Here is a 22,857-nt window from a genome sequence, read left to right on the forward strand (position 1 = left end):
CAAACTGAGAGATTTCCTTTGACTTTTGCATGAAGGATCAATTTGCAAGAATAAATGTCTCAGTTTTTTGACTTCTGAAAATTAGCTGTTAAAATGAGTTGTACTTCCTTTATTTATATAGAAGATAAAGAGAAGGAGAAGGAGGTAGAGGAGGAAGAGAAGGAGGAAGAGAAGAAGTAGGAGGACATAGAGAAGCTGCCTTTTAAGAAGATTCCACTTTTTCTCTCTCAAACTTGCTTGTGTGCAAGAAAGCAGTCGTGTGAATCAATCACGCTTTGCTAATGAACTACTTTGTTGCTAAATCTGCTTACATTATTGTGGATTTTTTAAAATCTTTTATTTTAGATTTCAATTGAAATACATGAGTACAGTACTAATAAGTGAAAATCTGATCTTATTATCATGAAAAATCATGTTTCAAAGCAGCCACTCTGGTTCTCTATTCTGTTTGCTCCGAGCCATTTATTTTTCATTCCCCTTTAAAGTTTCTATTTAAGCACACCTCTTTGTCATATGCTGATAAATATTAAAATAACAGGAAAAATCTGCCTGACTTATTTAAGCTGATAATAAGAACAAAACACGGGATGTGTGTCTCCTCCTTCCTTTTCTGACTGTGGTTAAGAAGATTTTGAAACCCATAATTACGTAATAATTGGTATCACTACATTCTCTTCCCAGTGAAAAGCCAGGATTTTTTGTAGTTTGCCACAAAGACAGACAAAAACAAATTGCCTAAGTGGTATTGTCATTTCTGTGCTCCATTGTTTTAAAGGAATTTAGCAAAAGAATCTCTAGCTGCCAAGCTATAGTTACTGTGCCCAAAATCACAAAACAATCTTTCCAACAGCATCTTTGGCTAATGAACTAATTTATAGAACCATAAATGTCACATATTGTCCTAATATCTGTCAGTATGTATCACAAGAACAAGGAAACAGTCTAAATATTCAAATTGATCTCAAAAAACATCCTAGCAAATTTGCCAAACAGAAATACCAGCAGCCGTTACCTGACTGGTCGGCTAGTGAGATGAAATGATAGATGTTTCAAACCCAGCTCCTTTCATCTCCAAGTATGCAACACCAGTTATATGATAAAACACTCTATTTTGTTTCTTTTTGTAAAACTTCTAAAGGAAACAGTACATCCAGCACCCTAGGTTTTTGAAGTCCATAGTTAATAGTATTATTTACTTCTATTTATTTCCTATCATGGGGCTCCAGAGTAAACTCATCCTTATTTAATGTCTTTCTCTCACTTTTATTCTTGTCTGCAATCTTTCTTTTGTAAAAATATTTTTAGAAGCGTCTGCCATAAATACTTTGGAAACCCATGAGCCAATGGAATCACAGCTTTTGTTCCCTTCTTTTAGAAGCTGGGCTTTTGTGATACTTTTGTGATACTTATGGTCATAGTACTAGCATGAGATCAGAACTTCCAGGTAGGGAAGAGCTAAGTCTAAAGGGGAGGATACAGTGCTGCTAGAAATGGAATCTTGTGAGAGGCAGTATTAGATGTGAGGTGGTTATGCTTTGAGTTCATCTTAATAGTTTCTTCTGTTGTTTTGCTGAAATTCACTACTACAAGAGTAGCGCAGGATCAAGGGGGAAAAACTGCATTTGGACTTAAAAAAAAAAAAGGTGATCTAATGGTTTGTGTATTGTGTCAATAATTTGTGTTCAACTCATCTGCATGGTGTTCCCTTATGGTGGGCCTTCCTCTCACCACTCTCGATACTGCAGGAAAAGCAGATGCACAGTACTGAACGATGAGAGATTAGGTTTTTTTTTTTTTTTTTAAAGGAAGTAACAAAAAACACCTTGGAGGAACAAAGTTTGAAAATCTCCACAAGAAATCATTTGTGACCTGGAAGAACCTTTGGTTTCACACCTGGAAAAGATGTAGGGATGTAGGTGTAGTGACAGCTATAATTGATGCTAAGAGGAAACCACTAACATATCCTTGGAACCCCTGAGGCCAGTGTGGGCACCTGGGGGGTCACTGAGGTCAGCTCTCCTGGAATTCACTGGAGCCTAAAGGCTTAGGTCAGCCTGCACTCTATCACAGCTCTGATGGCTGCTCCTCTGGTGGGAAAGAGCAGCCCCATTCCATCCATCACAGTTGGAAAATTTGCCCAAGCATAAAATGGGCAATTTTTTTTTAAATACTGCTTTTAATTTGGTTTTACTTGGCATGAAGTGAAGTTTTAGTATACCTTTGGAAAAAAAAAATCACCAAGAGACATTCTTCTGAGAGCCATAGCATGCAAACAAATGTTATTCCAAAGGCAGTTCTGAATAAGAGGCACAGTTCTTATTTTGAAACATGGAGATAGCTCTGGTGACATGGCCTACCTTGCAGGTTGACTCTGGAGACAGGAGGCTGACTAGCCGCTGGGGACCTCCTGTGGAGAATGAGAAAAGAAGGGCTGAGTTCGTGTATTAATGCTCCCACCCCGCTGTGATCACTGAGGAGTTTTCCAGGTCATAATGAGCAATCAAGTGACATAATGCTATCTCCGGAAGGCAGGCTCCTGTAACGTGGGTCGATGACTACAATTCTCTCACATCCAGATGGCCTGGAATTTCCCTCTGCACAGCCTCAGGATGTTCTCACTCTTCAGGAAGGAAGTTGTTTACCAGGTCCCTAGTCAGCCCCTCTGTTTGGTGTTTTGCTGTCCCAGGAGTCTCTCAGAAGAGGAGACATTTGCTCAGGCATCGTTCCAGTGTCAGAGTGAATTCTAGTTCCTTTGGGTAGTGCTGGAGAACGTTACAACCAGAGGAACCCTTAGAGAGCAAAAAGTTCAGGCCCTGCAGTTTTTGTATCTCAGGAGACTGGGAACTCAAGAGCTGAAGTCACTTGCTAAAGGTCACCCAGCCACAAGCAACAGTAACCCAGCTTGCTTAACTTAGGGAACTGCCTTTTCATGGAGGAACTGGGGCATCATTCTTCATCCTAGCAAGTTTCCTGATAACAACACTCAAATGAAACAAGCAAACAAACCCATGTTACACTAATAGTGGGTCTTTTTCTCCTTTTTGTTTCTTTTTCTTATTCTGTACCTCTTCCCCTAATTTTGCTGGTTTCACCAGCCTCATGCTTTGCAGAACTAATGTCAGCAGACTCTTCTGGATTCCCAGATTCCTGAGAATCTCCCAGTGCTATCAAATTTTAGGGTGCACTAGAGTCAGCCGACGGACTTATTAAAACATTCTATTAAACACTACCTCTGGAGTTTCTGATTCAGTTGACCTGGGCTGGATTTGAAAGTTTGCATTTCTAATAGGTTGCCAGGTGCTACTTTTGGGGTCTGGGGACCCTACCTTCAGAACCACTGGTACTAAGGATTCTCTATCCCTCTAAGGAGCAACAGGATGTTGGCAATGAGCAAGAGAGTGGCACCTTAGGCCAAAAGCTCTCAAACATGGATAAGCATCAGACACATTTGGGGGGTCTCTTGAATCCCTTTCTTTATCCCTGAAAGTCCATTCCTGTATATCTGGGATGAGGCCTGGGAATCCATATTTTTACTCCTTTGTGCATTCCCAGGCACAGAGAAGTTTGCCAAAGAAGCCAAACTCTGAACGGTAGAGAAAGACCTACCAAGTTGTTGTCAAAGAAGGCTCTTCCTACTGATTTTCCTACATAATTATTTTTCTAAGTACTCTATCAATCTCTGATCCCTTATGGGTAATCCAGCTTCTACATAGTCATGCACTGTAGCTATAGTCTGTAGATAGGGTCCATATTCAGGACTAATTTCCTAGCTGAGTGATTCTAGGCAGGTACTTTTTTGTTTGTTTGTTTGGTACTGGGGATTAAACTCAGGGGGACTAGAACACTGAGCCACATCCCCAGCCCTATTTTGCATTTTATTTAGAGACAGGGTCTCACTGAGTTGCTTAGTGCCTTCCCATTGCTGAGGTTGGCTTTGAACTCGCGATCCTTCTGAGCTGTTGAGATTATAGGTGTGTGCCACCACACCTGGCTAGGCAGGTACTTTCAAATCCTTTGTTGCACCAAATTTTCATGTGTGACAAGAGAAGGGAAATTATCATCCAATGATCATTTTCTCTGTAAGACACTGTACTTCTTCCTTTGGTGGGAATACTATTTCATTTTAAGGATAAGGAAACAAGTTCAGAGAAGTTATTAAAGCACACATAGTTTCCGACCGGCAGGATTCAAAGCCAAGTCTTTCTGAATCCAAAGTGCAAGCTCTTTCCTTTATACCCTCTGCTGATAACACCTGCGTGAATACTGAGGGCTGTTTTTCAGGAAAACTGAGAGATTAAATTCCAAACCCTTGGCCTGAAGTTCAAAGTCCTTCACTCTCACGCATCAACATACTTTTTCTAGGCTTATCTGAATTCCTCCTGCCTGACATTTCTTCTCAAACCACTGACTATGTGTTCTATGCATCTTGTACTGCTCCTTTGTAGAACTTTAAACTTGTAATTAAAATAGTCCCCAATTAGAGTCCCATAGATGACTCCTTCAAGGTAAACTGCATATGTGTAGGCAATGACTTGTTCACTCCTGGATCCCAGCATGGCATACAGGATGGTATTTCACTTATCGATCCCTCAGCAATACTTGTTGAATTAAATAAGAACTGGATGGATGGATGGATGAATGAATGAATGAATGAATGGATAGATGGGTGGACTTGGAAAGATTTGATTCATGCTTGGCCAATGCCAAACTTGATTACTTTTTTTTCCTTGAATATGTGTTGTCTGTTTCCTGCTACTGCTCAGGTCATTCCTCTGCCAGGGAAGCATTTCCCACCTTATATATCACCTGCTGTTCAAAGACCAAGCATCTTTCTCAAAGGATACTCTGCTCAGCTGAAAATCATTCTTCCTCTAGACTCTAATGTGTCTTTGGAGTCATTTCCCATGTTATGATTCATATAGGTACATATATCTCGACCAATAATCTGTGGCAGAATCCAGTTCTTTATATCCTATGCAAGACCCACCAGCTTCCTGGCAAATAGTTGAACTCCTAAAGCATTGGCAGACTTTTGATTGGATGGACCTTTGGCATAAAAGTGATTTAAGGAACCAAATACTCCATAGGAATGTGTTCCTTTTCACATAACAGTCTTGGTTCTATATATGTCTGTCTCTTGAACACGCATAATCTAATTTATGGCTGTGCCTTTGCATACGTTTTGTTTAGTTGAACATCTTTCTTCTCCTTTTTAAGTAGCTAATTCTTTCATGTGACCTGGGACTGCACTCAGGGCCTACGAGTGGGCCTTGACCAGTGCTATAATATTTCCTGAGTCTACCCCATCATTGCTGTGCTTACAGTGTATTGCATTTACCACTTTTCTATCCGTTTGCCCAACTCATCTGTGAGAAATGTAAGCAAAGACTGAGTGTTATTCATAGTAGTACCTCTAGAATCTAGCATAATATTTGGTATGATGTAGGTATTCAAAGCATATTCACTGGACTAATAATCCATTTTTGATGATTTTATTTTGCATCTATTCCTGAGTTCCAAAGAAGGCTTTGTGAAAGGAAAGAGTAAACTAGGAGATTCTAAATGTTGTCCATCTTTGCTTACAGCACCCAATTCTCTCAATGACTTCTTGGAAATTAAACATATTACATAAACTCCTTCATCTCAGAAGTTGGTTTTTGAAAATATGACTTTCATTTAGAGTTGTTAATTCAGATAAGCATCTCTGTGTGTAAGCTTTAGAAAGCCAGGAACCATGGTTATGTGGTTCATCACTTATTCTTGAGATCTGGTGCAAGAAAAAGGTTTAATGATTTTAAATAAATGACTTCTGAAAGCCACATTACTGCTTGGAGGACATAAGAATTCCAGTGAGAAAAATGTGATGAATGCAGGGGGAAATGATATTGTTGGCCTAACTTCCAATGGCCCATAACTTAGGGAAAGATCATAAGAAATTCTCTGCCTGGCTGCTGGAGATGGTGATATGAACAGGGAGGGCCACAACACTTAATTTTTTCCAGCCCTGAATAGTACAATGGAGAGAAAACTGGACTATGAATAAGAAAGCAGGAATTCTAATCCTGGCTCTAGCACCTTCCAACTGAGTAGCCCTCGGCAACTCACACGAACCTTTTACTTTCTTCCGGACTTGGGGAGAGCAGGCAGCAGATAACATCTACTTCTGATTTACAATGTGCTAGGCCTGTGTGTGGGGTTTTTCATATATTTTTCTGACTTACTCTGAGGAAATCTGGCTAGGTTCTTTCCAGCCCAGAATGCTTAAGATTTTATGATTCTCAGCTAATTTAAATCCCATGCCAAAGTACATAAATCAATGAAAGGCATATCAGACATACACTTTAAAAAATGAGATCATTAATTCTCTCCCAAAGATTATTTATATTTTAATTAGATTATGCTTTGGAAGAATGTTAATAGAAAGATGTTGCGTTGATTTCCTGATAGTTACAGGTAACATGCATGATGTTAGTGACAAAGTGGGATGAGGAAGGACACCTTGCTACAGGCTGGTTACTGGTTACTGACTCCTGGACTGTGGGCACTTTCACACAGACATCTGATTACTCCATCAGGAAAAGTCTGAAGCCAGTAAATAGTTTAGGGATGCTTATCTATATTAACAACTCTAAATGAAAGCCATATTTTCAAAATTAACTCCAGGGACAATGGAAATAAGGCTGAATGTGCAGCCAAGAAATACAGGCCCAATCAAGTGTCCCTCTGTGTGATACACCATGGAGATGTAAAGAAATCAGTTCAATGGGAACCTTTCGATTTTCACCCTTTGGGTGGTAAAATTCAGGCAGACAATGGACTACTTTTATGCAGAGCAAAGAGCCAAGAGATAAAAGAAACCTTCACTCTAAGAAGTGCTATTCTATGTGGGAGTTCCTTTTCATATACAAACCACACTAACCAGATGTCTCATACAAACCACTCCAAGGAAATAATTATTGCTTAAGTGTTTCATTCAAGACAGGGAGTGGCACCCTGAACCCAAGTCAAATATCCCAGAAAGCAACTTCTGAAGTCCATGAATCTTATATTCTTGATATATGTGGAGGCTGGGGGTGGGAAATAAGTGTACATCTGAAATGTCTTTCATTGCTCTTAGGATGCTGTATCCACTCCTGGCAGATAATATTATCTGCACTTCCTTCTCTTGGATTTTCTCCAGTTGTTTGAGGTTATTGACTATCAAGGAATAGACTATTGAGAATTCATTAAATGAACCATCAGTTCTCCGACCTGCCCTTGCCAGGCTGCTCCAACTGTGGTCCAAACCCATCATTCTGGTACACTCCTTTTGTAGCTCGGGCTACACTTCCTTTGGTGAAGCTCTAGTGGGGGTTTTCCCTGTCTTAAGTTTTTGTTGCTTGCTATTGGTTATAATAGAAATTAATAACAGGATCAGTTCTGTACAGACATGTTGGTGGATTTGAGAAATATCAGTCAATGCAGCTATCTTATAGCTGGAGATCTATTCTGTTTGGTAGTTGTGGTTTGCTTTGGACCAAAGGTGACACAAAGGGCCACGATTTGAGGGGTAGAAACAGGCTGTAAGTCAGGTTTTGTATGGCAGTTATGGTCTCAGGATATTTGATTCATAAAAGCTTATATGGCCCCAAACCCACAGGACTATCTGAGGACCTGATTGTTAAGAAAGTAATTTAAGCTGACATAATTTATTTGTCAGCAGGGATAGGATGGATGCCCCAGTACTAACTAGGAAAGACCACCTAACCCATGCTAACGAATCAGGCTGAAATCGCTAAGCCCGCCCCTCTTTTTCCTTGGAGCTACACAGTGTAGTGGTTTGGGTATAGTCATGCTAAAGAACCCTTTAAAATGTGTCCTTTTTCATCCTTCCTCTCCATTCCCCCCTATATCATTTTGGCCCTCACATTTTATTTTCTGTAAATACTGTCTTAGTGAACGTCTCTGTCTTTGGGCTCTCTGTCATCAGTTCCATCAGTTCTTCTTAAAGGTTATTGTTCCAAATCTCTCCAGGGACTTCTTCCCATAACCCAGAGGACTTAGTAGGGGTAGAGAATGGAAAGAGCTCTGCAATGAGAGCCAGAAAGCCAGGTTTCTAGTGTGACTGCTGCTCAAAAGACGTGTGTGGCCATATGCTTGTCACTTCCTCTCCTGAAGCTTTGTTTCCTAACCCATAGAGAGGAGGTGACAAGGCCTGCCATGAGATTTATTTATGGTGGTTGTCACTGAGATAATGGATACGAAAACACCACAGTGTTACAGTGCTTCTGGATTTAGCAAGAGAAATTGTCTATCATTATAACAGTTTAAATTTGCTGGGCTCGATGGTGTTTTGAATGCTTTACAAATATCAGCTCATTTAATCCTCAAAACAACCCAATTTTACAGATTAGGAAACAGAGATTTAGAGAGAAAAATTAACTTGCACAAATACATAATTTTAAGATATTCTACAGAAAGCAAAAACAAAAATATAGGGATAGAGGAGAAATCACTTCTAGAAAATAATTTTCTAAAAAAAATTGTGGAACTTTCCTGAATCATTACTTATTCAGAAAATCATATATATGATGACTATTTATGGAAAATTAAACTGTGTGTCAGCATTCTACTAATTCTTGGGAATTCAAAGAAAAATAAATCCAAGTTTCCCTCTAAGAGCTGCAGAGTCTAGTGATTGGCCAAGATCCACAAAGGAATGTGCTAGGGTCTTTAGAATATCTTCCAGTCACATGAGGGCCCACTATGCTATGGAAGAGTAAGGGAAAGCATTCTGATAAGGTGATACTAGAAGGGACACCATATCATATTATCATAAAATAGAGCTAGGCCAAGAGGACACCACTAGGAGAAAGGAGACATTTCAGGAAAAGAGAACAAAACGTCCACAATTAGGATGGAGAAGAGAGCATGCAGGGAACCACTAGACCACAACTATTGAACACAATCCCATGTGGCTGGAGACCTGGTCTGGTTATTCACCACTGGATCCCCAGGCACTTCCTATTAGACAGTAAGCCCTGAAAGGGCAGAGAACTTGTCTGTTTTGTTCACTATTATGTAATCAGTACTTGCCAAAAAGTGGGTGCTTAGCTAATATTTGTCAGTGCACATGTACATGCATGAATGAATAGTACATACTGAATAAGTCCTTACTGGATGGATTTTGATAAATAAGTAAACAGAGAGTACCACTCCAGAAGAGGCTGGGTCAAGTCTCAGAGTTTCATATACTGGCTGAGTATTTGATATCTGAAATGCTTGGGAACATAAGTGTTTCAGGTTTGGGATTTTAGAATATTTGCAAATACATCATCATATACCTTAGAAATGGGACTCAAGTATAATCACAAAATTTATTCTTTTGTTTATACACACCTTATTATACATGGAACCTGAAGGTAATGTTATACAATATTTTTAGTGCCCGTGTGTTTTCAGTGCAACCCATCATGACAGGTCTTCTGTGGAACTTTTCACCTTTGGTATCATGTTGACTAGCACTTAGTTTCAAATTTTGGAGTTTCAGATTGGGTGTTCAATCTATCCGTACATGACACTAAACATATACCCAACCAACAATCAGTCAAATTAATTTGATCTGGGCTGTAAGGTACCTTGGGTACTAAGCACTAGCTTCTAAATTTTTTTCTTAATGATGGGAGTGGACCACTGCAATGGTCCACAAATATGCATTTTATTCATTAACCATGTGAGTGCAACCAACAATTCTGATCAAACAGAAAGTTTGCTCTGTTAGAAATCTGGAGAATAGTTTAGAAAAATAGAGTCCAAAGGTGGGAAAGCCTCTGCTCGGGTAGGCACATTCGTCTCACATGGAGGCTTAAAAACAAGTTATAGGACAGTGAACCAAAAAGAAATCACTCAAAATAGGCTACTCTCACTTTTAATAAGCCCACTCTAGGGAGATTTGAATGATCACAAAATAGAGGATGGGTGAATGACTTTACAAAGACCTCAGACAGGATACTCTGTACCTTGAACACTGAAAAATCAAAAGACTTAAGTTTTGGCCCCTCTGTGTCTTTTACCTATGTCATGGTTGCTAACTAGTTATCTTTCAATTAAACAAAAAGGTTGAGCATCATGGATTATATGACCCTCAGAGCCTGAGGATCTATTAAAACATGTAGGAGAGTGAACTGTATAGCACTTACATTAGGCTTATGGATTGAAATGATTTTGGAAGAGAAAGTTACTGTCAGGAATAACAAGTTCAACCCCATCACCTTACAGATGAGGAGACCAAGGATTGGCAATGTTAATTGAAACAAACAAGGTCATGTATTTCACTAGGGAAAGAGAAGAATGTAATTCCACTGTTAATCATCAAACTGCACGAACCTGCTTTATGTATTATCAAAAAAACACACCCCTCAAAAAAAGGAAAAAAAAAAAACAAGTAACTTGAGCTTGATCTTTGGGTGTCTTTAATTTTAAATTTGAGTCTCTTAATTCATTAACATCTTATTAAAAAGAATAGAATTTTTGGTTATTTTTGGCCAATATGACAAATATAAAATTTTAAAAATTATCCTCGTCTCATTATTTCATTTATTGAACTCCTCTAGTATAGTTAAGGGTTCAAAAATCAATAAAACCCAGACTAGATAATTTCTAATGTCTTACCAGTTTCAAAATACTGTAGTGTTCTATCTTATTTTCAAATTTCATTGTGTGTGGAAATACAAATTTCATTGTGTATTTAGTTTGGAGAGCAAATTTCCATGCAATACTTGTTTATTTAGGGGGGGTTTAAAAACTGCTGTTAGGTGGTTTTTGTTTTGTTTTGTTTTGTTTTTGCTTTTATGGAAGGGATTCATAACTCCACAGAGTCAGTGCTTACTTGTTGGATGTTCCATGAAGGTTTGTCAGTAGAGTGAAGTTATTTCTCACACTTCGCAAGCTGGCAAGGACCTATAAAGAAAAGGTTTCAAATGGTTAGTGACAAAAGGGGACAGATGCCAGACTCCAAGGCCACATTTAGGAACCACACCCAGGGACAGAGTGAGATTGAGCCAAGACCAGCATAATACGTACCTGGGCAAATGGAGTGACAATCAAGTCATCGCCGTGTCTAAAGAAAAGAGAGAAAAAGAAACATTCAGAAACACACCTCAATTGCAACCATGACACACAAGCTATAATATAACTTGATCGATATTAGCAACACATGTATTCTATAAATACGTCTACCTGGAGAGAAGGCAGGATTTGCAATCAGGCAAAAATGGGGATCCCAAGAGATTTTAAGAAAAAAAAATAGCACCAAGTTCATGACTCCTAGATTTACGGTGATTTCACATACAAGCATTTACAAGTAAGCTTATATCCTCAGGGTATCATTCCATTAAACAGCAGACCCAGAGTACTGTAATTCAAAGCGACTTGTGGATTTTGGTTGTTAGAGCCAGGAAATTCAAAGGGAGGGCTGCTCACAGGCTCACACAGAGTTGGAAAAAATGGTATAACAGTCTGGATAAAGGTTAACTTTGGATTTCCTGGCTTTTGTTGATTTAAACCACAGCTTTAATGCCATTTAAACACAGATTTCTGTCTGGGAATCCAATTACTTTTTTTTATTTTTAATATATATTTTTTTTTCTTAAAGTACCCAAGGAAAAGCTTTTAGTGGAAGTGAACAGACTGAACCTCCTAAAACCATACCATTGTTACTCATTTGGTCCTGAAGACCTGATTAATGTGTAGCTAGTGTTTTGTAAATCTGTACTTGGGACCAGTCAGAAAAGTGTTTTCAGAAGTGTACCTTCGCTCTCTCTGATGCTTGCTTTAATAAATCCACTTATGCCGACATCCAGCAAGCTCTCTACTGAAGATCTTAGGCCACGTGTCAGCCTGAGCTGCAGTCACAAAATCAGGACAATTTTTTTGTCACGGTGTGAATCATAACAGCACCGAAACTGGTGACAATGAGCTCCCCTCACAGTCTGTGTCTCCCTTCTCTGTCCTCATGATTGCCATATGCATGCAAATATGGCAGCCTATTCATTAACCATATGAGTGCCTCCAACAATTATTAGGCATGTGCCTCATACCAGCCACTATGCGAGGCCGGGGGTGGGGTGGTGGTGTCCAGATTTGAACAACGCATGCCTCCTCTTTGACTTCTTCTTCTCTGGCTCAGGCTTTTAGCCTAGGCCCTATTTAATACTCTATGTCCCTTTCCATCTTTGTCTTTAGCTACGAGCCTCATTCAATTTAATCTAGCAAACTTCTTGTGTGCCCACTTTGTACAATGATAATAAAAAGAATATCAACAAAAGGGAAGCATTCTTTGTGTGACTCACAACAGCAGCACAGAAGATGGTAATGGTGGGCTCCCTTCTGTCTACCCCTCTGTCCTCATGATTGCTACATAAATATGTGTGTGTCAGCTCCTTTATGCACATTATGTCATTTGAATCTTAGAACAAGTCTTTCAGGCAGGTACTGTTTGGTATTCACATGTGATAGGTGATGCCAGCTGCAGAGCAGTTACCCAGTTGCTTAACCAAAAATGTTAATCAGCCAAAGAACTGAGACTAATTCCCACAATCTGTGCTTTAAATATTATGCTTCCTATTTTACGGCGACACTGCACAGTTGACAAATCAAAATAGGAAAGGCTAAGTACTGTTTGAGGTGAACTTTGAAGGGCAGTCTTTCAGAGAGGGCTACAGACATTTGTAGAGAAGAAGGTGAGAAGGTCTCCACACCCATATTATGGGCAGCCTGGTGAAAGATTATGGAATTGGTGCTTAATTTGGTAGGAAGAAATAAGCAAGTGAAGTTTCTTAGTGAGATGGGAAGTAAGAGAAGCAAACTGAAAGTGTTTTTGGAGGTCAAATGCTAGGGAGGCCAAGGATAGATCAGAGAGGGGACATACTCAGAAAGAAGAGTAGGAGGTATTGCAGATGAGAAGGTATGGGTATGGCCAAGATAGGACAAGACTAGCTCAAGACATTCCAGAGGTCTTGCTAGGACTCGGTATTTAAATGAATAAAGAAATATTGCTTTCAATTTAAAAATAGGTATCCGAGACAACAGTCATGAGTAGGAACAAGTGACGAGGAGTTGGGGCGTTTGGAGGATTCTCTGAGTTTTGAGAGCACATGTGGTATTAAGGCACTTGGCAGAGACATCAAGCAATAAGGTTGAAATGCAGTAATTAGATCTATAAAGTTAGGAGTCTCCTACAATCATAAGGATACTTAAGGCAATAGCAGGGGATGGCTTTCTCTAGGTGGCAGTATATATAGATAAGAAGTCCAGGGAAGAACCTTAGGGCTCTTGCAAAGTAGTCCAAAGGAGAGAGAATAAAGAATTAGAAGAGGAGCAGTTGTGATAGATGTATGATGAACTGTATCAAAAACTGCCCCTTCCTAGTTGTTTTCTTAAGATGAACTTTGAGAGGGGTGAAAAATCTTGCTGCTCATTGAGATTGCTGATGCAAGGTCCGTATTGTTCCTTAAGATGTCAGAGTGAGTTGGTCATGAATCAAGCAGATCTCTTATGACTCCTGGATTTCTGGAGGGTAAATATCTGTTGAAAGCAAATAGCACAATCAAATTCGTATATTTGTGGTACTTAGAGCTGATGTATTGGTAAATGAATTGGGAAGCTACTAAAACTGCATAAAGCAATGATTAAAGAAGATAAACAAACATTAATAGGGAATGTTATCACTGTTGAGCTTTTGAAGTTCAGAAGAGCAGAATGTTCCACAGCAGGAGATGGATTTGATGGATTTGCAGATCCTAAGCATGTTAACCCACAAAGGATTTGAGCTGCAAAAGCCAATGCTGGATCAGATAGTTTATAATGAGTATCAGGACAGAAACAAAATAAAATTGTTGAAACAAACAAAATATTCCAGGTTATGAGACTATTTGAACTTTGAAAATCATAATTTAATGTATTACCAATTAAAGGTATACTGGTGTGGAAATAACAAAACACTTGATTAGAAACACTAATGCCTTTCTTGATTTTCTAAACAACCAGAAAAAGCCATTGTGCTTAGGAACAAGGCTGAATATTCAGAACTGTCGCATGAGCAACATCTAGTGAAAAAACCAGCACATTACAATTTTGTAGAATAATTGGAGATGAGAACTATAGTCTTGAGTCTTAGCAGTGGGTTTTGAAATTGACTGCATGTCTTCTCAGAACAATGAAATGTTTCCCCAGAAAGCAAAAAATCCTGCTTCTAACTGCTGTACTCTACACTTTATGGATTAACTTCACCTTCCTCTGATATCTTCTTGTGCAGAACTGTAATTTTAGTCTGCCTTATAAAGATATGTATACTATAGTGGGTAGGAGCAGATTTTGGAGCTAGACAGCAAGCTTTGCTTTACAATTGTGTTATTACTAACTCTAAAACATTAGATAACCTGTGTTCCATCTTCTTCATCTGTAAAATGACAATTAAATGAGTTATTATATATGTACAACTCTTAATAACGGGGATTGTCATTTAAAAGCATTTATTTATTTCATCATAGTTATTTTAAGTTAATAGTAGTATCTTTATATTATTTTATTTTTATATTTATTTTATATTTACTTTTGTTAATAGTGGTATCTTTGTAACTATGATTAAAGAGTTGCATGTCTATCTTCTAAGCTGGTGAGAACTTCTTCAAGATACACCTGCCTGTCCCTGTTTCAATCAAGAGGATGTGAGTTTACAATGTACTTTACAGTTTACAAAGTGCTTTCATAGACATTATTTCGTGTGATCAAAGGAAGCTCTGGATCCCAAGAAATGATGCGACCACTTATCTCTTTGACCAAGTTTGAAACTTCCTTCTCCTCATCCCAACAATCAACTATAGACCCCTTTGATCCTAACTTGCAAATGCTTATTAATCATCCACTGGACCTGCTCTGAGAATTATTCTCTATCATTTGGATTACCAAAGCAACCTACCACCTGCTCTTTAGGCTTGGTTGCTCTGCAAACCATCCTTCACTGTGCAACCAGAGCTGTCTTTTAAAAGCAAATATCTGATTATACATTTTTTGGCTTAAAAAAGTCTAGTAGTCCCAGTGCTTGTCTATAGTTGAAGACCAGCCTGCAGCACAGGCCCTTCATGGCAAGGTTCTGGCTTCCTTCTCCAGCCTCTCACACCACGTCCCCACCCCATCAACTTCTCTGCCTCAGTCATGCTAAGCTGTGGTTCCCCACACTACTCCCCTGCAACTGAAGACTTCATTGGCATGGCCTGTCCTCCTGTACACCCTTTCAGTCAGCCTAACTCTTCTGAAATGTCACCTCAAAGCCTCTGTTCAGCCTGCCTGGCCAAACTTTTCAGTCCTATGCAAATCTCTGTGCCTTTGCCCGTACCTAAAAGTACTGAGATCACCTGTTGACTAACAAATCTTTTAGTTCTCTTGAAGGAATTGAAATTGTCTCATTTTTAGTAAGGTGCCTAAGTTTAAGTAAATATTTATTTAAAAAAGAATTGAGCTGCGAGTGGTGGCACACACCTGTAATCCCAGCAGCTCAGGAGGCTGAGGCAGGAGGATTGCAAGTTCAAAAGCCAACCTCAGCAAAAAGCTAGGTGCTAAGAAACTCAGTCTCTAAATAAAATACAAAATAGGGCTGGAGGGGGGATGTGGCTCAGTGGTTGAGTGCCCTGAGTTCAATCCCCTGTAACTGCCCCCCTCCCCCCTAAAAAAAGAAAAAGAATGAACGGGACCTTATAATGATTGGAAAGTTAGGCAGAACAGAGATGTTTAGCCTCATTTGGTATTTATGTGCTCAATATCCACTTGGTTTAGCCACCTGGACTCTTGGGACTCAAGCTTTGATTCCTATTTGGTTTCCCAATGTTCCCCTCTTTAAAATAAGAAAATGATAGTACCTTCCACATTGTAGATGTAGATTTTGAACGAATTAATATATGTAAAGGAATTCAAATAGTAAATAGCATGAGGAACTTGATTAATAAAAATGTGCTTTTACTTACAGTTATGAAAGCAATTCAATGTCTCAACAGCCATGATGAGAGAATGGAATGGTTACAGTCTTTAACTTAACTCATAGGAACCACATTGTACTCTTTGGGTCACCCATCAACCATCAGGTCTTACGTTTGAAAAACTGTTCTTTGTGCTGTTTCTCTTGGTTTTTCAGTCTCATTTCCCTTGACAACTCTCTAGAAACCACTTAGTTCTCATGTAAATTGCAGCTTGAAAAAACTCCTTGACTTCATAGAGATTTACAAATGGGATGACCAAATGAAAGAAGCCAGGAGCCTCCTTTCCTTAGTTTTGCAGGTGGATAATGAAGACTTCTTGTTGTCTGGGGCAGTTCCTGCCACAATTTTGGGCAATGAATATGGTTTCGTCAATTTCTAGGACTTTCTGTACCGATTGGGAAATCTGTACCCGGGTATGCAAAGGCAATACGTGAGAGATGACTGCAACCCAGCAAATGAACAGAAAACAACAGATTCTTGCCACATCTAGGAAAGCATCTAAGATTTCCTTTTGGAACTCCATGGTGATCTTGTTTGACTTCTCTAAGCCATTTTTATTTTCCATTCACATTTTTATGCTTAATAACTAATCCATTCTCTCTACTTTAAATTTTCTCCTACTCTTCTGAAAGAGTTCAGACAAAAAAAAAAATGTTTAAAAGCTAGTGTCTCCCCTATTATTAGAATTTAATGCAGTGGAATTATGCAAATTTTTCCACTTCGTATAAATTCATCATTGCTCTGCTGGGTTGAGGCACTCCTGAGCAGAGAACATCCTGTAGCCCACACAGTGGCCTTCATTTCAAAACTCTTAGTTTATCATCACCCATTTTCTTCCTGGATCTATCGGGAGAAGATATGGGAAGCTTAGGGACTGCTGCTGTATTTATTGCAGTTCATTCTGAAGAGTAAAAATGGGAAGAAAGAGGTTTAAAAGCATTACTTCAGTTTAGATCCAGATGCCTGTGTGGAACGGGATTTTCCAACATAGTGCTGATCAAATGAAATACCAGAAGAACCTGGGTATTATTTAAATTCTGATTTTTTTTGGTTATATTCATATGTACAACACCTTACACTAGCAAAACAAAAAAGATTTTATTGTAATGTTGAAATATTTTAAAACAAAATCTTTTGCTATTTTTATTTACAAACAGTTTAATATAACCTGTTATCTGCATAAGGTGGTATTAAGTTGCCAACTCTATTTTCTCAGGAGAGACTATTATTGTGAAACTCTGTCCTTCCAACATTTTTAAAAAGTCCTTAAAAAGTAAGAATGATACAAGATAATTTACATTTGTAAAGCTTACTTGTCTAAATTTAAAGTTGGCCTCACTGTGTGGATTCTAAAGTTGGGGGAAACTTTTATTGGTCAGTAAAACTTCAGAAAAGGTAACCCACTAGCAACAGGGATACCAGGTGCAGAGTAATCCAGAACTACATCCTGTTTTCATCAGCTCCAGACTGAGTTGGGTTGTGATCTTCAAGGTCTCTTCAAGGGCAAATTTTCTCTAATGTTTGATTTGGAGGAGAGAAACACCAGAGTTGAGTCTGAAATTTGGATAGAGTCTTCTGTGAACATGGAATGCCTGGAGACTCATCATACTACCTAGCACAAGTTTGGTGAACTATACCTGAGGAATTAATTTAGGGAAAGACTTTTTTCCAAAGCTAGTCTTCTATCTGTAAAATGCCACATGAATGAAGTTTGGATTCTTTGAGCTCACTACATTTCCAATGCTCTCCTATGATGAAGTCTAGAAAGGTCTTTATCAAGGTGGAAGTAAGGATTCCTAGTGTATTCACTGTGAATGGTTACCACCCAAGACAGAGTCAGAAAATATGGAGCCTGCATGAAGCATAACCAAATGGCCACCCCTCCTCTAGCCTCAGGTACCTCTATTTCGTACTCACGTTTTCTACCTTTACAGTATAAAGAACATAGACAACAAGAGTTCAAAACTTTTGAATATGACAATTGCTATGGTTTAGTTATGGTTTGAGGGTATCTCCCAAGAGTTCATATTGCTCAAAGTTGGGTCTTGGTATGGTGATGTTGGGAGGTAGTGGAACCTTTCAGAGGTGGGACCTAGTATGAGGTAATTGGTATATCGCAGGCATTGCTCTTGCAAGGAATTAATGGAGGTCTTGTTGAGTGAGTTCATTCTCATATGATAGCAACTTGTTATAAAGCAAGTCCAGCCTACTCAGTTTGGCCCATTTTGTATGTGCTTAGTTCCTTTTTTATTTCTCAGACAGGTTGAAATGCAGTCAAGGAGTCAGTGCCATGCTGTTTCAACCCTCCAGCTGCCAGAATTGTGAGCCAAATAAATTTCTTTCATTTATAAAGTACCAAATCGCAGGCATTTTGTTACAGCAACAAGAAATGGACTTGATTCTTAGCTACATGGGGGGATATAGTATGAGACATAGTCATGAGATAGGGGCAAGTTTCTGAATCTCTCATAGTCTCAGTTTCATCATCTACAGAGTGGGGATAATAATGGGACCTACCTGACAGGGTTGCTATGACAAATAACAGAGAATACATGTAAAGGAAACTGGCCCCAGGGAAAATGCTCATTAAATGCCATGTTCCTTCTACTCTGTAGAGTAAAACGTGTATGTGTGTGTTCCTTTGATCATTCCTGGTTAGTTGCAATCTCCATGAGAACAAGCAAACTTTGGGGGAATGCTTTTAACTCATCTGTGAGTTCTCCACTGTGTTGTTCAACATTTATCCCCACATTTGTCTGGCACATTACACAGCACATGAGAGAGTTCAGTAAATATTAACTAAAAATTAGCAAAAAAAAATGAATTTTGGTCCACACAATGATTTAAATATTTTAGGGCTGGGGTGCTTCTGTTAGTTTTCTAGTAGAAATAACCAAGGAACATTTTCTTCCCCCTAGCTTTAAAATGCCCTCTGCCCCTTTACAAGAAGGTGAACCTTTTTGGCTTCCTCTCTAATAGAGAAAGAGAACCCAGTGGAATTTTCCAGGCTGGAGACTTTAGGGAGCTACTGATATTTTTATAACATATGATGTTGAAAGCAATTGTATGTGTGCCCAGAAACCTTTTAAGGCATGGATTTTAGCATCCAATTTTATTTGGTTTCAGAAATTTAATAAGCAGGCAATACAACCCAGTTATTGTTCTTTAAATAAAAATTAGAGATCTACAATTAATAGGAGCAAAACAAAAACATCAGCTGTGCTTTGTGGGGCGGTGACGTGTGCTGTGTCTCACCAAGGAGTCAGGCAACAAGCGGGTATTGTGTTAGGTTCCAGAGAAAGGACAAAGGCATGTATCCGAGTGACGACCTAAATGCCATCAGACAAAGGCCAGTGAAAGAAATGCAGGTGACCAACCACCATTTTTTCTTCTCTGTGGGAGCCTCATGCAAACTGCATATGCAGCTGACAACTCAAGTGTGATTTGCGAAATGTGTTAAGGTTCTTATTCCATAAATGATTCAGCAGTTCAGGAAATGAAGTTCAATGAAAAAAAAAATTTTAAGGGTACATAACAGATGTGGACTGAACGCTGTGCCTGAGGTGTTTAAACACCTTTGGAGACCCTAGTTACAAATTCACATGCTGTAAAGCACTGATGTCGTTAAGATGGTCAACCCTGTCACCTCTGGTCATGTTCATTTTTTTGTGTCCCTTCTCCCTCAGGTTAAAGGGCAGCTGATGCTGCCGCTGCTATGACAGGGTGAAGATGAGGTAATGCGAGGCTGGGAGCTAGACAAGAAGAACACTACTCACTGCTCGCTTGGAAGTGATGAGTTTCTTGACATCGCCTTTGGTGACAAGTCATAGTCGCTGTCTGATCGGTACAGAAAGGACTCTCTGCGCTGGCTGTGCCCAGGAAAGGTGGCGTGAAGCACCAGCCCAGAGGAAGAGCTGGCCTGGGGGTCCAGTGGGCTCCGACCTGGGGAAGGGCCATTTTCCACATCAAAGCTTAAAGAGAAAACAGGAAACTCAGGTCACATGAGAGTCACAGAAGAAGACATCCAACATACTTTGAAAACCCACATGTGGCACTACTGGGTGCCAAGCACACTGCATGAAGCTTTATGCTTTATGGAAAATTTTAATTCATAAGATAGCTCTGAGTTAGAATCATTATTATTCCCATTTTTTTAAAATATAGGAAACCAAGTCCCACAGAATTTCATTCATTTACCTAATACCATCTTCATCAATAATGACCATCAGAATCTGAACCCAGGAACAAATCCCATGACCTCTTTCAGCAACATGAACAACTATGACAAATTAAGAATGAGAGTTGGAAAGTAAAATAATTTGTGATAATAAGCAAGTCTGGAGGGGACATCTAGCACAGCTCTAGGTGTCAGACACAGAGCTGTTATGTGAATGAGACTTCCTAGCTGGAAGATTTCTTCCTGCCATAAATAAATATCACAGTCTCATTAAAAATACAATATGCACACTTCCAAATGTTTTGGGAACAAAGTGTTATCATGAAAACATCCACTGTCTGATTAGATGGGAGGCCCAGCCTGAGATTTAATATTCATATGCAAGTTTAACCACAGAAAAGGATTTAATTAATCTGATAACACCAAATTACTCTCCAAGGCTGCAGAGCTTGGTCTCTGGAGAAGATGCCCTCGATGGCTCCCCCAGAGGAGTGCCAGTGCCATTTCTGATCATCTGCTTCTCTCTGGGGAGATGCCCTCAAGTTCAGAATTATTTGAAGACCTCATCAATGACCACACAGACAGGAGGTGTAGCAGAGGTTTTGTCTCTTGTTTTCTTTCCCCTTCCTGGTATCACCTAGGCACCGTGTCCTTCCTTTATCACCTCATATGCATTTTTTCCTGCACGCACAACCTCCCTCAGCTTCAAATCCACAGTAACACTCCTCTCTAGTACTTCCCTCTAACATGCACGTCTCCCCAGCTAACACTTTGCAGAGAGAGGTATCATGAAGGGGGCTCAGGGCTGGGGTGTTCTTTCTTCCAACTTAGACCACAGTTGGCTTCCTTTGGTTACTCAGTCAGCTGCTATAATTGTTTTCTACATTTTTGGTCCTTTTCTTTTATTAATTCGGACAATGCTCCTCTCTTTTGGTGCATTTTACTTACGTTTCTTCAGTTTACAATGTGTTTTCTGATAGATTATTTCATTTAATCCCAACAACTTGGCAAACAATATAATAGGATTCTACTCTATTTTTGAGGTAAACAAGATTTAGGGAGATATAACTATTTGGGTTAAAGTAACAGGCTAGAACAGTAGTTGTACCCACTCCCTTATCCATGGGGGATATGTTCTGAGACCCCCAATGGGTGCCTGAAATATCAGATGGTACCAATCTCTATGTGTACTGTTTTCTCCTATAAATACATACTTATTTCTGTATATTAGGCAGAGTAAGAGATTAACAACTGATTATAGAACAACTATAAAAATATACTGTCATAAAAGTATTTAAAAGTTATAAAGTTTTAAAAAATTTCCATGCAACAATTTTGAATTACGGTTGACCACAGGTAGCTGAGACCATGCAAAGTGAAACTGCAGATAAGGCAGTTTCTACTGAAACTTGTAGATGAAGCACCGGAAGACCCACAGTCTTCCAACTAGTCTCCCTACAACCTCAGATGTTCCTTATCACTGCATTCCACAGCAGCCCGCTGGATAATGGAATGCGTTTCCTTTCAGTCTCTGGATTCAAACAGAAATTGTGCTTGGTATGTAAAGAGTCAGCCAGACTAGAAGCAACCTTGGGTGCTATTTTGTATGAACACGGGAGGTAGAAAATTACCCTGAAGTAGTTTTTCTTGAAACAGGAAAAGACATGACAGGATGTAGGGTTATAATGCTTCCCAGAGACCACTCTGAGAAAAGGCTCTGGGGCAACCCACAAACTCCAGGTGTCTGATAAGAAGCAGCAAGGGAGAATCTCTGGGCAAAAAAGAAAAGAAAGAGCCAATTCAATATATTTGGGCTTTCAGGATACCACAGATGGATTTTCTCAGCAGGCCAATGGTGTGGAACAGGGCTACCTTTTAAAGATTGCAGGCCAGTCAGCCAGGGCAGGTAATCACCCATGTAGACCAGCTTTCCTGGAGGTAGAGTTACGCTGTGAGCCACCCTACATCACTGCAAGTAAAAAGTACAATGAAACAGACCCCCAAACATCCCCTGGTGAGAACTGCATTAGCTGTTGAATAAAAATGAAGAGCTGCTTTGTGGGATAAAGGCTCTTTCATGCATCCCCAATCCTTCAGAACCTGTAGGCCCTAATACTGATCCCTTCTTAAGGTCAAAGAGGACAGGTTCTTAAAAGGTGAAGGTAGGATCACACAAAGCCTGACAGTAGACATGAGCTTTGAAATTCCATGTATAGTCCTGTTGTTATTCATCTGGTATGTATCTGCACAGCTTTTTGGATCTTACAAAAGCAAAATACTTTTTGAACAGTTGACATCCAGCAGCCCATCAATATGAGTTGGACTTTGTAGTGATCCAGTAACCAAAGACTTGGTGTCTGGAGCAGTGGGGGATCTCTAGCTCCAGTACTATGGCCTGCAGCCACTAAATTGGTCAGTGCTCATGTGGTACCAGTCATTAAATGTTATGAATATCACCGCTGTGTACCTGTGCTAAAATCTCAGAAGAGGGGCCAAGTGCGTCTGCCCACCAGTCTTAGAACTTTTTCCATTGAGGGTGCCACAAGGGCTCACTCTGCCTGCTTTTCTGCTGGAGGCATTCCTACTGGGCAAAGTGAGTCCACAAAGCTGGTGCCCTAGGGCATTCTGTCCCTAGTGCCGGTGTCAGAAAGTTCACCCCTGCCAGGTAAA

The 22,857-nt window shown here is 39.6% G+C and overlaps 1 protein-coding gene across 7 annotated transcripts in view; it reads right to left on the reverse strand.

The window, feature by feature from the left end:
- PDE4B (phosphodiesterase 4B) overlaps positions 1–22,857 on the reverse strand; it is a 540,698-nt gene that overhangs the window by 97,469 nt on the left and 420,372 nt on the right. For all 7 annotated transcript variants that reach the window (XR_014023900.1, XM_081308892.1, XM_081308890.1 and 4 more), the window contains 4 exons: positions 19,787–19,981; positions 11,062–11,098; positions 10,868–10,938; positions 2,358–2,407 (listed from right to left, as the gene is read on the reverse strand). Coding sequence is in view for 6 of the 7 variants with exons in the window: in XM_081308892.1 (XP_081165018.1) it covers positions 2,358–2,407; positions 10,868–10,938; positions 11,062–11,098; positions 19,787–19,981 (353 nt within the window). In the remaining variant the exon portion in view is untranslated. The remainder of the gene's footprint in view (positions 1–2,357; positions 2,408–10,867; positions 10,939–11,061; positions 11,099–19,786; positions 19,982–22,857) is intronic.

The sequence above is a fragment of the Spermophilus citellus genome (genome assembly GCF_964194105.1).
Source record: "Spermophilus citellus genome assembly, chromosome: 9".
Taxonomy (NCBI): domain Eukaryota; kingdom Metazoa; phylum Chordata; class Mammalia; order Rodentia; family Sciuridae; genus Spermophilus; species Spermophilus citellus.